Source organism: Haemorhous mexicanus, chromosome 14 (genome assembly GCF_027477595.1).
Source record: "Haemorhous mexicanus isolate bHaeMex1 chromosome 14, bHaeMex1.pri, whole genome shotgun sequence".
In the NCBI taxonomy this organism is placed as follows: Eukaryota; Metazoa; Chordata; class Aves; order Passeriformes; family Fringillidae; genus Haemorhous; species Haemorhous mexicanus.
In genome coordinates, this window is record NC_082354.1 from 15,989,783 (window position 1) to 16,005,259 (window position 15,477).

Genomic DNA, 15,477 nt, shown 5'->3' on the forward strand with positions numbered 1-15,477 from the left:
GTGGAATTGAAGAACAAGAAACAGGTGGCACTGCTGGAAAACTCCCAGTGCAGGAATGGCAGGTAGGAGAAAGAACTGCAACCACAACAAACTCTTTCCATAGCCAGCAGCCCTTCCAAGAACAGCCTAAAACCTGAATGCACCAACCCACCCTGTAAAAAAAGCCTTTGACTGGATGCACAATTTGAGACCATTCTGGGGTATTTAATTTCACCAATTCTCTCCTATTTCTGTTTTCCCTAACCTATCCTCACTCATAGCACTTGAACTTTGGATTTGAAAGTTTTGAGAGGGTTTTTCAGTGGCACTTGAGGACCTAACAGAGCTGGGCTGGTGGGTTTGTGGAGTCCCTGTGATAGCAGATCCCCTGGAGCAATTCCTTATCTTCCCCTGCACCTTGATGTGGGCTGGGCTTCACAGGAGCCCCACAAAGCTCCTTAGTGCCTTTCACTCCTTCAGCTTAAAAGTCTACTGAAAAACTCGAGCCATGTCTTAATTGTCTCATGATATCGCTGCCAATCTACCCAAAAAAAGCTCATGGAATATGTTAAAAAATTAATCTACAAAGTCAAGAAGTGCCATTTCAAAGAGTTTCTAACCAGTAACTCCTGGTGTAAATTGATACCATTGAAGTATTTACACACAAGCAAGGAAAAGAAATTGTTTCCAGCTTTAGAGAAAGCATTTTTGTGTCTCAGTTTTAGGCTCTGAAATGTGGATTATTTTTAATCACTCAAAGCAATTGAAACATGACACAAGGGAAAAAAAGCTGCATAAAAGATGCTTGCAAAAGCCATCAGGCTCCAGCATAACCTCACCTTCAGTCAATATTTGCTTTGCATGTAAAAACACACATTCAGCAATACTAAAAAGCAAAACACACTAAAGCAAATTAATTTACTACCTACCTACTATTCAATTGACACCTAATATTATACAGGGCTGTTAAACCAAACTGTCACCCTGAGCAAAATAAAACTGAAATTTTATACTCTTTTTCTTACCTCTAACACAGAGATCATGCCGTGATAAATGTTCAAGGTACCTCAGCTTTGCCTACACATTATTTTATTTACTCTTCAACTATGACAGCTTAAAAGCTGAATTCTTAAAAAGATTACACCTCCCTTTCCCCCACCCTGTGTGCCAACAGAGACGTGGAGTCATTCAGCAACATGGTGATTCTGCTGTGCCTTTCAAGGTTTCAACCATTTCAATTCATATATATTTATATATTTAAATACATAATGACAGTGTATCTGCCTGTAAGCAATTTCAAATGGCTGTGAATGTTTTTTTAACCACACGAAGAACTGTGTGAATTAAAAAGATACACTCTCTGTCAAAATATTCCTAATAATCACAATATTTTCTGTGTCCCCCTGCAATCCTTCTGAACATTTCCCACTGCTGTTTGTTGTAAATCCCATGAAGGAAGCACCAAAAGGCACCAAAATCCCACAGTTTTGGCACCTCACTTTTCCGGTCGATTCCCAGCCTTGCAATCAGTTCAGCTTCAGCGGATATGAAAGTAATTTCTTTTTTTTTTTTTTTTTAATGTGTTTATTTCCCTGTTTGCACAATGGGGATAAAACTTCTCCATCTCCCATGGATAATTACCAAATAAAAAGCCCTGTTTATGAAATGCTTCAGTCAGAGACATCCAGAATTATTGTTGAGCCATGAGGAGCAACAACTTTATCAAGGCAACAGCATCTTTGGACAAAAAAAACTATCACTGCTTCAAAGGAACAAAGCAAACATTCTCCATTCCTGTATTTTTAGGAAGATTAATACACAATATCTAAATAGGGAATTACCCCCACATGACAAAAATCCCTGTCAAGTTTCCTTTCTACAACACAATGAAGTTATTGTCCTCCTAAGGCCCCAAAGCACTAAAACCCAACAATTCCCACATGGAGAAACAGCAACTTAGTAACCCTAAAAAATTTTACTAACCTATCTCATTAACTGATGTATTTCATGCCACACTGGATGTAAGAGCTGCCAAGTCCACCCCCTCACTATTCCCTGCCAGGAAAAACTTTCAAGACAGTTATTTCCCATAAAAAGGGAGGAGATCCAGCCTTCTTGATAAGAAAAGTTAATTTTGTCCCAACACTGAAGGGCCACCTCAGCTCCTCCAGCTACCAGCTTGTAAAATACAGGCATTTTTCTCTTTTTTTTCCCACAGTCCTTGGTCCTAGAAGGCCACACCTTAAGGAAAACTGCAGTGCTTGAAAGCTGACAACAGCAATTCCCAAATCACAATTTACCTCACATTCTACTGTAGGTAAGGGCACAATGCAACAACTCTTGCAAGAAAGCACCTAGGAAGGATAAACCCCAAACCCAGCAACAACAACCCACCAATGGATTTAAAAAACAAAATCATCAAACAAAGCCCAGACTTCAAAGTTACATCACAACCTCAGAAGGAATTCAAGCATTTCAGTGAGGCAAAGTCACTGAGCAGCACCAACTGGAATTCCTGCTCTCCCTAAAAACCCTTGTCTGGATCTACTTTTTGCAAGGAAAATTAGAAAATGGGTAAACTGGTGCAAATGTCTGTTTTAAAATCAGTTTCTCAGGGGTGATGAGCTCCTATCAGACTGTTTCACCTTTGCAAGAAGCAGTGTGACTTTGTAATGAGGACCTGGATTCTGCCTTCCTCACAAATCCGAGCAGGGATCGAGCAGGGATCGGGTACCACTCCCAGGAGAGACACAAGGTTTCATGGGAATGCCAGGACACAAACACAGTTGGCTCCCACATGGAAAACACCTACTCAGAGAGTGCCTGTGTGGCCACAAAGAGCCTGGACCCAGGAAAAGCAGCAAAAGCACAGCATGTTCCAGCTCTGGGAGCTGCTGACCTCATGGAACTCATTTCCAGCACAACCATCATCGATTCCTGACCTCATCCCAGCGCTGCTCCTTGGCAGGACCAAGGCACCTGCATCACCTTGGCTGTGAATTTCCACCCAGCTGAAATGCTTATTCACTGAGACTGTGCTGAAAAACTTCTGCTTCCAAATTTTGTGTTGTTTTCACTAACAACAGCTGCCCACAGAAAACTCAGAAATTCATTTCTTGAGTTTTATGCAAGTTCTTTATCTAATCGTGTGGACAACTGAGGCTGAAGGAACACAAATGTTGCTTTGGTGATTATTTCCATCCTCAGGTTAGAGCAGCTCAAAAAAAAAAAAAAAAAAAAGCCCTGACAAAATCGAAGTAGCATCATCAAAAGCAGTTATCAAAGGGGAATCACTCCCAGTCCTGAGGTACTGCATGACCAGTCTTTCCACTTTCTGTCTGGAAGAGCACAAAGGGAGCCCTGAAAGTTCCACCACAGCAAAAGCTGCCCAGAAAGGCTCAAGCAGACTCTCCTCCTCCATGGCATCCTGTTGGCATCCTCTGCCAGTGTTTTCCCTCCCTGTCCCACTCCAGCAGATCACCACATCCCTGGGAATGACTTCCACAGCTCAGCACTTTCCCAGAAACTCTCCCAGCCAGAAGATGCCCAGCTCTGCACAAACAGGCTGGGAAAAGGCAACAAGGATTTCCTGCTCCAGTTCCACTCTGCAGGACCTTTTATTTTGGATTATGGACCACAAGGTCCCATCCCAACCACATGGAAAGGAAACCACTGCAACTCCCAACTCTTGCAGCTGGGCCCTCCCAGTTAATCCCATCAGTGACCCCACTTTCTCAGCATTTATGGTGGAAAGCTTAAATCCTTATCACTGGAAGGGAAACGATGTGAGAATACTCCTCTCATTCTATACCTTATTTACCACTTTGCACAGGTACTTAAACAATCACCTCACTCCTGAATACACATTAATGGGTGTCTTTTACTTCAGCCCAACTCTTTCAGCAAGTAATTCCAGAGAAGTCCATCTGCCTGAGCCAGCACAGGGTGGGAATTCACAGTTATGCCAAAATACCAAAGAGGTCGGGCACACTTCATCTTGTACTTAACACAAACACACTGCAGCATCTCTGGCTAGCACCACTCACCAGAGAAAAAACCTCCATTTTGCACAAAGAGACAAAGAATTTTCTGATCTCCTCTTCAGAATGAACAAGGAATCCCAAAATCAAACTCCTGCCTGAAGTCAAATCCTTCTTTTAACATTAATGTACATTTTCCTCCCCTAGTAGTAGTTTATGTAGCTACACCAAGAACTGCATTCTTCCAGGAATCAATACTTATATAAATGATTTCCTGCCTATGAAAGAATGAAAGACCCTTTTCCACATAACACCTTTGCATTTCTTAAAAAAAAAAACAACCAAAAAACAAAACAATTAGGAAAACACCCAAACAAAAAAATTATTCTGTTCTTTAATTCACTAAATAGTTACCAAGCAAGCAGCACAGTCCTTTGCCATGAAAGCATGACAAATGCTGAAGTCCAATCTGCCAGGATGCCTCATTAATAATACCACATATTCCAAAAACACCCAGTCTGATGAAAGAATTGATCCAAGAATCCATGCAGAAATACAACCAGAGGAGTTGTGTTCAATAAATCTGCAATTCAGACTATTAGTAATCCATCAGCACAACTGCTCACAGTAAAGTAACTGCAGAACCAGCCTAAAATAATAAATACACAGATAGGGTAGAAACAGAAAACTGCCAGCACCATCCCTGCTTCTCCAAAGGGAGGGAGGATCCATAAGTGAAAGGACTCCCTGACAAAGCAGGAAAATGTATCCATTTGCACAGAGATAAAATGCCCTAAAAAGAAACAAACCAGGATTTACTTTTATGCCTGCAAGAATCTTTTTTTTTTTTTTGAGATAAAAACAGTTAATGGAAGTTCAAACCATACAAGGCAAACACTTGAGTTTATATAAAACAGAGCAGCTCTGTGATGAGATGTAAGCTGAGAGCCCACATACATCTGAGTTTTATGCAAGTTCTTTATCTAATTGTGTGGACAACTGAGGCTGAAGGAACACAAATGTTGCTTTGGTGATTATTTCCTTTTTGGAGAGGGATGTTACAAGCAGTCTGTTTTCTGTCATAATCCAACTGAAAGGAATTCTTGAGTCAAAAAAGTTCCCTGGGAGCCAGACGCTTTGTTCTGGCTAGGATTCCATGATGATTCCAGGATTCCATGCTCCTGTGACCATGCCCATCCTATCTTACAACCACATGTTCATATCATGGAGACGTATCATAAAAACATACTCCAGCCCATTGCCCTCCAAACAACTATGCAAACCATGGCTACACACACTGTGGAAAATCCAAGCCTGAATAACACAAAAATTATCTTATTGTCAGGGAGAGATCTATTTTAGATTAATTCATTATGAAATGCCAGAGAAAACATTAATGCAAACTCAGAATAGTGTTTTAGTCAGTGAGAGGAACTTTCTGTGGGACAGGAATAAATACAGAGAGGAGAGAAGGACCCTTCATGGACTTCCAGACTCACCCACGTTTGGTGGTTTCCCGTAGTTCACCGGGAGTTCGGGGGGTCGGCCCCTGTGCAGGGCTGCAAATGCAGATCCTTTCCATAGTGTGTGTCTGAAGTCTGCACCAGCAAGAGTGACAAGGGACAAGAAATAATCAATACATTAAATAATCAAGAGATCAAGGACCACTCCCACCAGCCCAGAATAAGATCTGTCTGATTAAGCACTTTGTCAGATTCCACATTAAAAGACTGTGACTCTGATTTCCAGTTCCTCAGCAGTGTCATTGTAAATGGTTTCAACTTATTATTGCTTAATTTGGGTGATTATTGACTCTAAATCCATGGAGAGAAAAAGTGAATTTAAAAAGTAGGTGCACTTTATATTGAGGCCCAACTGAACTCTGCCATGTTTTCCTTCTGCAATGCCAACACTTAAAGCACCTCTGCTTAGGAACTGCACATTTGAGATTTCACATTTTGCTGCCTAGAAGTGAGAGAAGTGAGGGTTTTTTCCAATAAATCTGTTTTCCTGCAATATGTGGCAATGTGCCCTCCTTGCAGATTTTCCTCTGCACCCCACCCCCCCCCAAAAAAAATCATTGTTTTAAAGTGAAGACTGTTCTCTTTAAAGACTCTCCAGCCCGCTGCTGCCAACTGGCCTCAGAGAGGCTCCTCTCTAGAACAATAGTGATTTTTCTGAGGCTGTTCAAAGTGCCTCAGAAATTAGACCTGGATTTCTTCCATTTCTGGCCATCTGGAGGGAGAGAAATGAGCTTCCACGGTGAGTAAGTGCTGAAACAGAAGGACAGTGCCGCAGGTTGGTGGATCTGTGTAGCACCATGTAGGTCTCTGAACATAAAGTGCACAAGCTGAGGTGACTCAGAGGCTCCTGAGAGCACCTTCTGATTAAACCCCAAACTGCTGCACAGAGTATTAAATGATACTCATTAAAAACAGCACTCAGACCTCCTAAAATAGATCCATCCACCTAAACCCTTCTGTTCCCTTGCAGAAAAATGTTTATTTTCTCTTTACATTTTGCTGCTGTTTGCTTCTAAGCTGCAAACAGTGTGCAGGGAAGGAATGTTTCTCTGCAAACCTGAATTTCTGCACCTAATTACAGCAAAGCACAGGCAAAACAAGACTCAGTCCCAAAACTCTGTAGGGCAATGTGTTTGGGAACAGCTCATCCCTCCAGGAGATATCCAATGGATCAGCATCACGGTGTGACTTCACAGGATGCAGGGAATTAAATGCTCAACTGCCACCAAAACAGGAAGGTCCTGCTCTGCCATCCCTCCTCCTCTCCCAGGACGATGCTCCTCCTCCTGTGTCACCTCCAGCCCTGTGATCCTTTTCCACCAGCTCATTTAATTCACTACAACACATTTTGCAACATCTCAGCTCTCTGAATCAGCACATCAGAGGATCAAGGAAGTTCTGGCTCCTGCAGGGAGGAAGTGGCAGGGGCATGGAGTGAGGAGGGCAGGAGGAATCACTTCAATAGCAGATGGCTCTCAGATCTCTTTAGTTCTAACATAAAACTGCTCTCAGGATCATTCTCTCAAGCAGAGAGAGTTTTTCAAAGGGAAAAGGACTGGTGCTCTCTTCATGAAAGGAATGGGGGCTTTTAAATTAACTTGAAGCAAGGACAAGCAGGAATTGTCACTGAAGAATCAGCCTGGCCTTCTGCTACTCCCTAAATGCTGCCCCAAATGCCACCACCCTGTCCTGTGTCTGCATAGGTAGGGAGTCAAAGAATGGAAAAAGCCAGGCTGAAAAATAGCCCAGCTCTGTGATTTTAGACACATCTGTGTGTAAACACACATGGAAAAAATGGTATTTTTCAGACACATCAAACCCCTAATCCCATTCACATCATTTACACAAACACCAACACACTGGGGAAGGAGGCAGAGGAAGTAACAAGATCAGGCAACTGTAGGCAACAATTGCTTAAAATGGCATTTTCAACTAAAGAAAATATATACAACAGGGCCAGCAACAATTGCATTTTAGGAAGAAAAAAGCTGGTAAGCACAGGAGACAAAGAAGGGCAAATGCAAACACACAGACATCTCAACAGGAATGGCAACAAAAGGGAGTTAATCATTAAAACAGAATTCAAGCCCAGATAAATTGAGAATCTCACCTTTTGCTGCCCTCAGGAGAGACTGGCGCCCGACACCCAGCAAAGTCTGCACCCCCAGGACACTCTGGGGGATCTCCTTGTCCAAGAGGGGTCCAAGTCTCTCACAGATCCTAAGAAGATAATCTGGAGGGATGTGTGCATTGACAGCCACCTGAACACACAAACAACACAGACATTTGAAAACTGCTTTAGTTTTCCTTCTGCTTGTAGCACTTTGCTTCGTATTTAAGTGTAAAGTTACTGCAGCCAAGCCTAAACGCCCTGAAAATCCCCTCAACATTAATTATACTGCATTTTTAAGTGGAGTGTTGCAAAAGCCACACCAGAAATTTCAGGTTGTAACAGCTTAATTGTAAATTTAGGATATCCCTTAATAAGAAACAAAAATCCCCAGTGCAGTGCTCTGTTCAAACAACTTTTTTTAAGCCTTTTTTTACCTTTCAGTTCATTCTCTTCCCATTTTTTGCTGATCTGAAACATGCTCACATTTGACATCACTGTAGGAAGCACATGTGCAAAAGAACAAAAACCTAAAAAATTACCTAAAATCCCTAAATAGTACCCTAAAATCAATACTCAGTCTCCACTTCCCAGTTCCTGAGAGTAGGTATCTTTAGGACCCACATGTGTAGGCTCCAGTTTTGTCATGCTGGGAGAACATCCTTTATTTTTCCCTTTGGACAGAGACTGAATGACAACAGTTTTTCTGACAGTCTGTTCAAACAACAAATAAATTGTGCCTCATTATCCAGGATGTCCTGCACTGCCTGACTCCAATATTTACAAACTGGCAGGAAAAGCTGCCCATCAGAGTTCCTCTGACATGGGACACACAGCTCCATCCACCTCTGTCCGTGGATCAGCCCCTGCCTACCCAGGGATGTGCCCAGCTCCTGCCCCAGCACACCAGAAGGAGGGAGTGTCAGGCATCAGGAAGGAGGAAAAGGTCTGTAGTTCCCTCAGCCCTGCTGCCAAAACATTGCTCACTCAACTGTGTCATCAAACAGATTATTAGCACACATCATTGGGAATTTTTTAATTCTAATTGGGCAATAGCAGTGGAGCTACAGGACCCAGCACAGCCAGGCAGGGCTGGATAATGTCACCACCTGCACCATGAGATGGATCAAGGCTATCCCATAATTCAGATTTTAACCAAAAAGAAAAGGGAAATATATCTAATTAAATACACAAATTAGCAGTTAATTAAATATGACTAAAAACTCTTCCAAAGTGAATGGAACTCTTGGAGAAGAGACAGGTTCCTCCCTCTACTCATCACTCAGTCACTGCTGGTTAAATAATCACCTCATCAATCATGATGACTCTAAAGATCCAAAATCATCATTTTTTCAGTGCAGGAATGAGAAGCCTGATGAGTGCATTACCATGTTCTCATTACAAGATTTTTCATCCTGTGAGTGAGCATCAAGGAATGACCCTGTGAATGCTCTCCTGCACTCAGAGGTTTCTCCAGTCATTTTAGCTTTTTTCCCTAAAATCAGAGTTCTGAAATTATATTGGCACCTTCCCAGTGGTACAACCAGCGAAGTTCAGTGTGTGAGCATGAATTGTCTCTCACTGTAAATTATGGGATATAACAAAAATTAAAATGAGAGAAAAGGATTATCCAAACTTTGGTATTTGCCTCTTATTCTGACTCATTCCTGAAACACTGTAAATGTGTTTAGGCTACAAAATATTTTATGATGCTGCAGCAGCCTCCCTTCAGTGTGTATGATTTCTGAAAGGGAAGTTCTAGAGAGAGAATCTGCAGTTAAGTGAAATCTGAATATGAAATTCTTACTTCCATCTCTGATAACCAGCAACAAGCCCCTCAGTCACCAACTGCCAACACACAGTGATGTATCAACCTTAAGACTAAAAGATCAAAAAGACCAACCAAGAAGCTCTGAAGTTTTACTTCCAGAGCAACCCAAACCATACCATACCATTCTCACTGGAAATGTAAAAAATCCAAACCATTTTCCCAGTGCAGCACACTCCCTTGTTCACCCTATTCCAGGCCTAGGAAGGTGCTGAATTAAGCCTGGCAGCAAATATCCCACTGCAGAGATAGAGCCCAAGGTGCTCCACAAGCACTCCTGACGACCTCCAAAATGGAAAAGGACTTGGTGGCTTAAAGATGAAGGTACAGTTTTATAGGGAATAACAAAGAGCAAACACTGACACATGTGGGGCCTGACAGCATTCCCTGATCATACTTCTTTCCCAGCACATTTCCTTGCTTCTACAACCCACAACAGCCCCAAATAAGCAGCCCTTAATCTGAATATTAGCACTGCTGTTACCAACAAACAGCTCCACAGACAGGCAGCAAGAGCAGCAAATTCTCCTGGTGATTTTTTTCCATAATAACTTCCAGAAAAAAATGCTTAAATTACAGCCCAGAGCTAAACAAGCAATTCTATTTTCAGTTTCCCAGAAGAACTTGAATCAAAAATCCTTCTTTTCACCTCTGAGAGAGTTGTAAATGGATTTTAAGTATTTTTCTAGAACATGAAGCTGCAAACATCCAGCTGAAAACACCAATGTTTCCCAGATCAGATTTTCCTTAAAAGAAGGATGGAAAAAGGCAAAGGTACAGCTACACCTCTTAGTGTGTGCCTGTCCAAATCCCACGTGGCAAAATTCAACAGCAGCAAGGATATTACCAGCTCCTCAAATATATTAGAAAATATTTTGAAATATAATTAGAAAATATTTTAGAAAATAATCAGAAAACTGGAAAAAATTAGAGATGAGTAATACAGGCCCAAACCATGCATGTTAAAATAAGGCTGAGCTGAAAATGTGCTAAGTGAGAACAAATGCTGCATCTTGGGATAAATCATAAAGAAAATATGTTTTGTTGCCTTAGGATGAGAAAAATCCCATAAAAGTTAAAATATGAGAGCACAAGAATGCAACAGAACCAGATGAGTTCTCTGACACAGTATCCACACAGGTACAATGGATCTAAAAAGTGAAAGATTAAGTGAAGCCAATGTATTATTTTTAAAAAAACTCTCCCAGTCCTGACTGCTTGAGTCAGGCTGAGAAAAGCTGCTCCAGTGATAAGCACAAGGAAAGAACCATTAGTGAAGTCACGTCAGGGCTGGGAGAAATTCAACCCCTAAACCTGTTCATGGTCCTGTGGTTGGAAGCATCACCTCAGAGACCACGAGCAGAGAGTCCTTCCTGAAGCTGGGAGAAAGCAGCTTCTGGATCCCTGAAACAAAATCCCCTGGTGTGGCTCTGATCCCTGTTTGGACAATGCCCTCAGGCACAGGGTGGGATTATTGGGGTGTCTGTGCAGGGACAGGAGCTGGATTTGATGATCCTTGTGGGTTCCTTCCAAGTCAGGAGTCCGTGATTCTACAACTGCTGACAACTTCTCCTCCAAGGAAGGTTTCAATAAACAGGGAACAAACGACCAAAAAAACCCTCTTTGTGATTACTGCTGAAAGTAAGATGTCTGTTTTGACAGAGATGGGAACCAGGGAGCTCTGGGAACCATCTCTTTTGGGAAGCCCAGTGGAACATCTCTTAAAAGCACAGATTGGAGGCAGGAGCTGCAGACTGCAACGAGGCAGCGACACGGCCCCTTGGGAGGCTGCTCTGCCCCCATTCCCGCTGGGCAGGCCCAGCTGGGCCTCAGCACTGGATCTCTCTCCTCCAGGTAGTCATCCAACACTTCCCTCATTTGCCAAAATAACCATCAATTAAGAATCCATTGACAACTGTATCAAAAAGCAGTGGAGGAGGCCAAGAGGCCAAGGCAGCTGAGCAAGCAGGAAATTACAGACGACCTCAGACAGGGAATCTCAGCAAAAGGAAGCTCAGACACTGGACCTGCACAAGACGCCAGCAATATGCAAATAGACTGGAATTTAAAAAGCCTTTACCCACTGGGATCCCCAGAGAGAACAGGTTGGAACAACCATGCTACAGACGACATTTTCCTGAGGTGACAAAACCTTAACATCTCCGCTCTGCTAATGCTGGGATTGGCAGGATCTATAAATACCAGCACCTCGGACTCAGGGCTAGTTTTAAATCAATGCAGATGGGCAAGGCAGGAACTCGGAGCCAAATCCCATAAGCTGTTCCACACCAGCACAGCCGCTCATGGATGCAAATTCCCCACTCTCCAACAACAGCTGATTTTCTGTTTTGCCTGGAATTACATGTTTTTCAGCACAGAGACCAAACCAGGCTGAGCCAGAAGACTCAGCCCATCAGAAAGTTCTTAAAACCAGAGCAGAGCCAGTCACCTTTATCAGGAATAAACAAAGATAATGTGGAACAGCAGGTCACTGGAGACTGTGCTGATAATCGGAGTCGCTCAGCTCGACTCATCTGTACAGCAGCTGACTCCACACCGAGATGCTGGAGCTCATTTAAAACCAGAGCACTAATTGCCTGCAAGTTGGACACACTTCAGACCTTCAAAAGGCCGGGCTGGATGGGGCTTGGAGCAACCTGGTCTAATGGAATGTGTCCCTGCACATGGCGGGGGTGGAATTGGATGGGCTTGAAGGTCCCTCCCAACCCAAACCAGTCTGGGATTCTGTGATTCATGGACCCTCCCCTTTACAAAGACATCTCATGTCTCAAGACCACCAGCAGTCAGTGAGAAAGTAAAACCACTGTGGAGTACACCTGGAGAATTCAGCCTGGAGAAGAGGGAATTGAGGGGAGTCATTGGGGGCTGCAGCTCCTGAGGGGCAGCTCCAATCTCTCTCCCTGAGAGAGGGAACAGGACCCAAGGAATGGCTGGAAGTGTGTCAGGGACATTTAGGCGGAGATAAGGGAAAGGTTCCTCCCCCAGAGAGTGCTGGGCACTGCCCAGGCTCCCCAGGGAATGGACACAGCCCCAAGGCTGCCAGAGCTCCAGGAGGGTTTGGACAATGCTCCCAGGGTGGGATTGCTGGGGTGCCTGTGCAGGGCCGGGAGCTGGACTGACAGCCCCATGAATCCCTTCCAGCTCAGGCTACTCTGTGACTCTGTGATTACCTAGACAGGCAGCCACATGCTGCAGGCAAAAAGTGCTCCAACGTGAAAATAAACAGGAAAAACTAAGAGAACACAAATGCACATAAACTTGCATTCTGTGTGGTTTTGCTCCATAAGTACAATTTTTATTAGCGTGTCTTAAGTTACTTGTCTGCCCTGTGATACCTGATATTTAAAGTAAAAGATTAAGTTTATTTAAAAAAAAAAAAAAGGAACAAAGGAATCTCAGTGAGCTTTCAGATCTTGCCTAAAAACTCGAGTGAAGTGGGAGTAAACATTCCCTAGATAAAAAGCATCCAGTGGCCATTGGGCTGTTCCATCTTTATCACTCCCAAAAGCCCAGGAGCAGTAACAGCATACTCAGTGGTCACAGTATTGGCATATTTTCTGAAAAACACCACTCAGAACCTGAACAGCCACACTGAGGCTGGAAAACAAAGCTGAAACACCAGAACAAGAAATACTCTGTCTGAATATTGGGCAAACAAACAAATCAGACTTCTCTGGGTTATAAACTCTCATGAATTCAATTACCTGCCTGACCAGAGTAGCTGCACCACCCAGCTGAGATTGTAAACGATTTTGGGTTTCTGACTGTAAAAAGCAGAAATGGGTTGAAAAAAGCCCCTTTACCTCCAGCTGCAGGCAACTCCAATTTAATTTTGGTTCATTATGTGCCTGAGATAATTAAAAAGAAGGTCGGAGTGTTTTGTGTCCTTCACAACCCTGGCTCTGTTCTGAACACGGCATTCAGACACCCAGCCAGCCCTGAAGTCGAGGAGCTCAGGTTAATAAACAATCATGCAGCCAAAAGTCCAAATTCCAAACACAGCAAACCCTAAGCAATGAGGGAGAAAAGGCCTTTCTTCAATATCCTTAACACTGAGAATTCACAGACAGAAACTCAGCTCATCCCCCCTGGCATCAACCTGTCTCACTGCAATGATTCATTTATAATCCTGGTGCTTACTGTAAACCATGAGAAACAGTTAAATAATACTAGATAAAAGGGCAAACTAAAAGCATGGGTTAGTACTAATTAGTTTAAGATACAGGAAAAAAAATCTTAAATTTAATTGTGAGTTTATACAGAAATCAGAAATTTCCCATTAACTCCAAAACACACTTCAAAATGGGTTTTTTTCTCATTTCTGAAATGTTAAAGAAAAGTACATGTTCACACACATATTTAAAAAAAGATTTTAAGGTTTTAAGGCTTTCACATCTGTGCCACAGAAAATGAAAGGAAAAAACTTATTTGTTAATCAAAGTGATATGTAAAACCACTCTGTCTGACACCAGACTTTACAGTGGCACTGCTAATATTCCTCCTGGATATTGGGTGCAGTACCACACTAAACCTGAGACAGCCTACAGTTAGATCTCAGATTCTCTAGGAAGACCTGAGCACCAAAATCTATTGAATGCAGAACTTACTCTATGTCTGCTCACTCAATTTACAGTCCCAGAATTATCCACAAGAGGTGTGAGGAAGCCCAGATTCCACCTGAAATTCTGCACAGGCTTTAGAAAGGGAAAGGCAGCTGGTCCAAAGGTCTCCTCTGGGCACAAGTTCTGTCCACACCTGAGCTCCTACAATATTGCTGAAGTGGGAAACCAGCTCCCGAGCCAGATGCAGAGGAGTTTGAGCAACACTCATGGCAAAATCCCACGTCACTGTTGCTCCACGGGAGCCGGGAGAGGCCAGGACGTGCTTTCCATTCCTTCCAGGTGAGTGCCAGCGCTGGGCACAGGTACCAGTGCTATAAACGCTATGGGGAAGTTTACAGCCTTCCAACTGCAAAGTGCTACATCAGCGCCACACGTCATTGCCCAGAGCTCCCAGAAATGAAACCAAGGCCGCCTGGACCCTTTGGAAAAGGACTGGAACAGCTTCAGTTTTGTCACTTTCACACAGACACATCTCGGGGGGTGCGGGGCCAAGGGCCACCCCCCACCCCCGGCCTTGCGGAGGGACTGACCTTCCTCAATGACACACACTCATAGGGTTTAGCACTCGGCAAAAGCAGCCGCTCCGTGTACTTCACCGGCATTTAACAGCCACAACACTACACTTCCTAACCCCTCCTTTCCTGCCTGACAGTAGGCCCAGACGCCGCGGAGAGGGGCGGGTTTCGCGCAGGCCGCCGCAGGCCGGGAATCCCTGACCCAGCCCGGCAGCGCCGGGCCCGGCGGCACGTCCGGCACGTCCCCCCCGCCGGGCCGCGGCAGCGCGGCCGAGCCCGGCCCGGAGCGGGGCAGCCCCGGGGGCGCGGGCGAGGCGGCGGCGATGGCGCGGAGGGACCGGGGGGGGATCCGCGGCCCGCGCCCCCCGCCCCGCCGGCTCCGCCGCGGCGCCGCCGCAGCCAATCAGCTGCCGCCTCACATCGCCGTGCACCGCTCCCCGCGTTGTAAGGCGCAGCGCCATTGGCCGCGCCGGGCCCCGGTGCGTGCCCTCGGATAACCCCCGGCCCCACAATAGCGCGGCGCGGCCGCTCCGCCGGTGCCACCGGGCGGCCCACGGGGGTCTCACCGGCAGCCCCCGGCCCCGCCGCGCTTACGGTCTCTGCCTGCCCCTCCGCTCCGCACCCCGCGGCCCGCCGCGGCCTCGGCGGAGCGCAGCCCGCAGCCCTTATGGGGGACACATACACACACGGGGCGAGGGGGGAGGACGCGGCGCCCGGTGCGGCGGCGGCGGCGCGGGGGGCGGAGGAAGTTGTCGGAAAAGTCAAGAGTGAAACTTGTCTCACCAGGTCCTCGAAGCTCCGGCGGTGCTCCTTGCCCTGCCAGTCCAGGCGCCGCGGAATGAGCTGCGGGAGGGACACGGGGACGGAGGGCGGCCGTCAGAGCCCGAGCGACCCCTCCC

General features: G+C 45.0%; 1 protein-coding gene across 1 annotated transcript in view; it reads right to left on the reverse strand.

Moving 5' to 3' along the window:
• Positions 1 to 15,477, reverse strand: part of BRWD3 (bromodomain and WD repeat domain containing 3) — a 49,272-nt gene that overhangs the window by 33,081 nt on the left and 714 nt on the right. The window contains exons 4-6 of the mRNA XM_059859225.1: positions 15,362 to 15,421; positions 7,593 to 7,743; positions 5,459 to 5,557 (exon numbers count right to left, since the gene is read on the reverse strand). Coding sequence (XP_059715208.1) covers positions 5,459 to 5,557; positions 7,593 to 7,743; positions 15,362 to 15,421 — 310 coding nt within the window. The remainder of the gene's footprint in view (positions 1 to 5,458; positions 5,558 to 7,592; positions 7,744 to 15,361; positions 15,422 to 15,477) is intronic.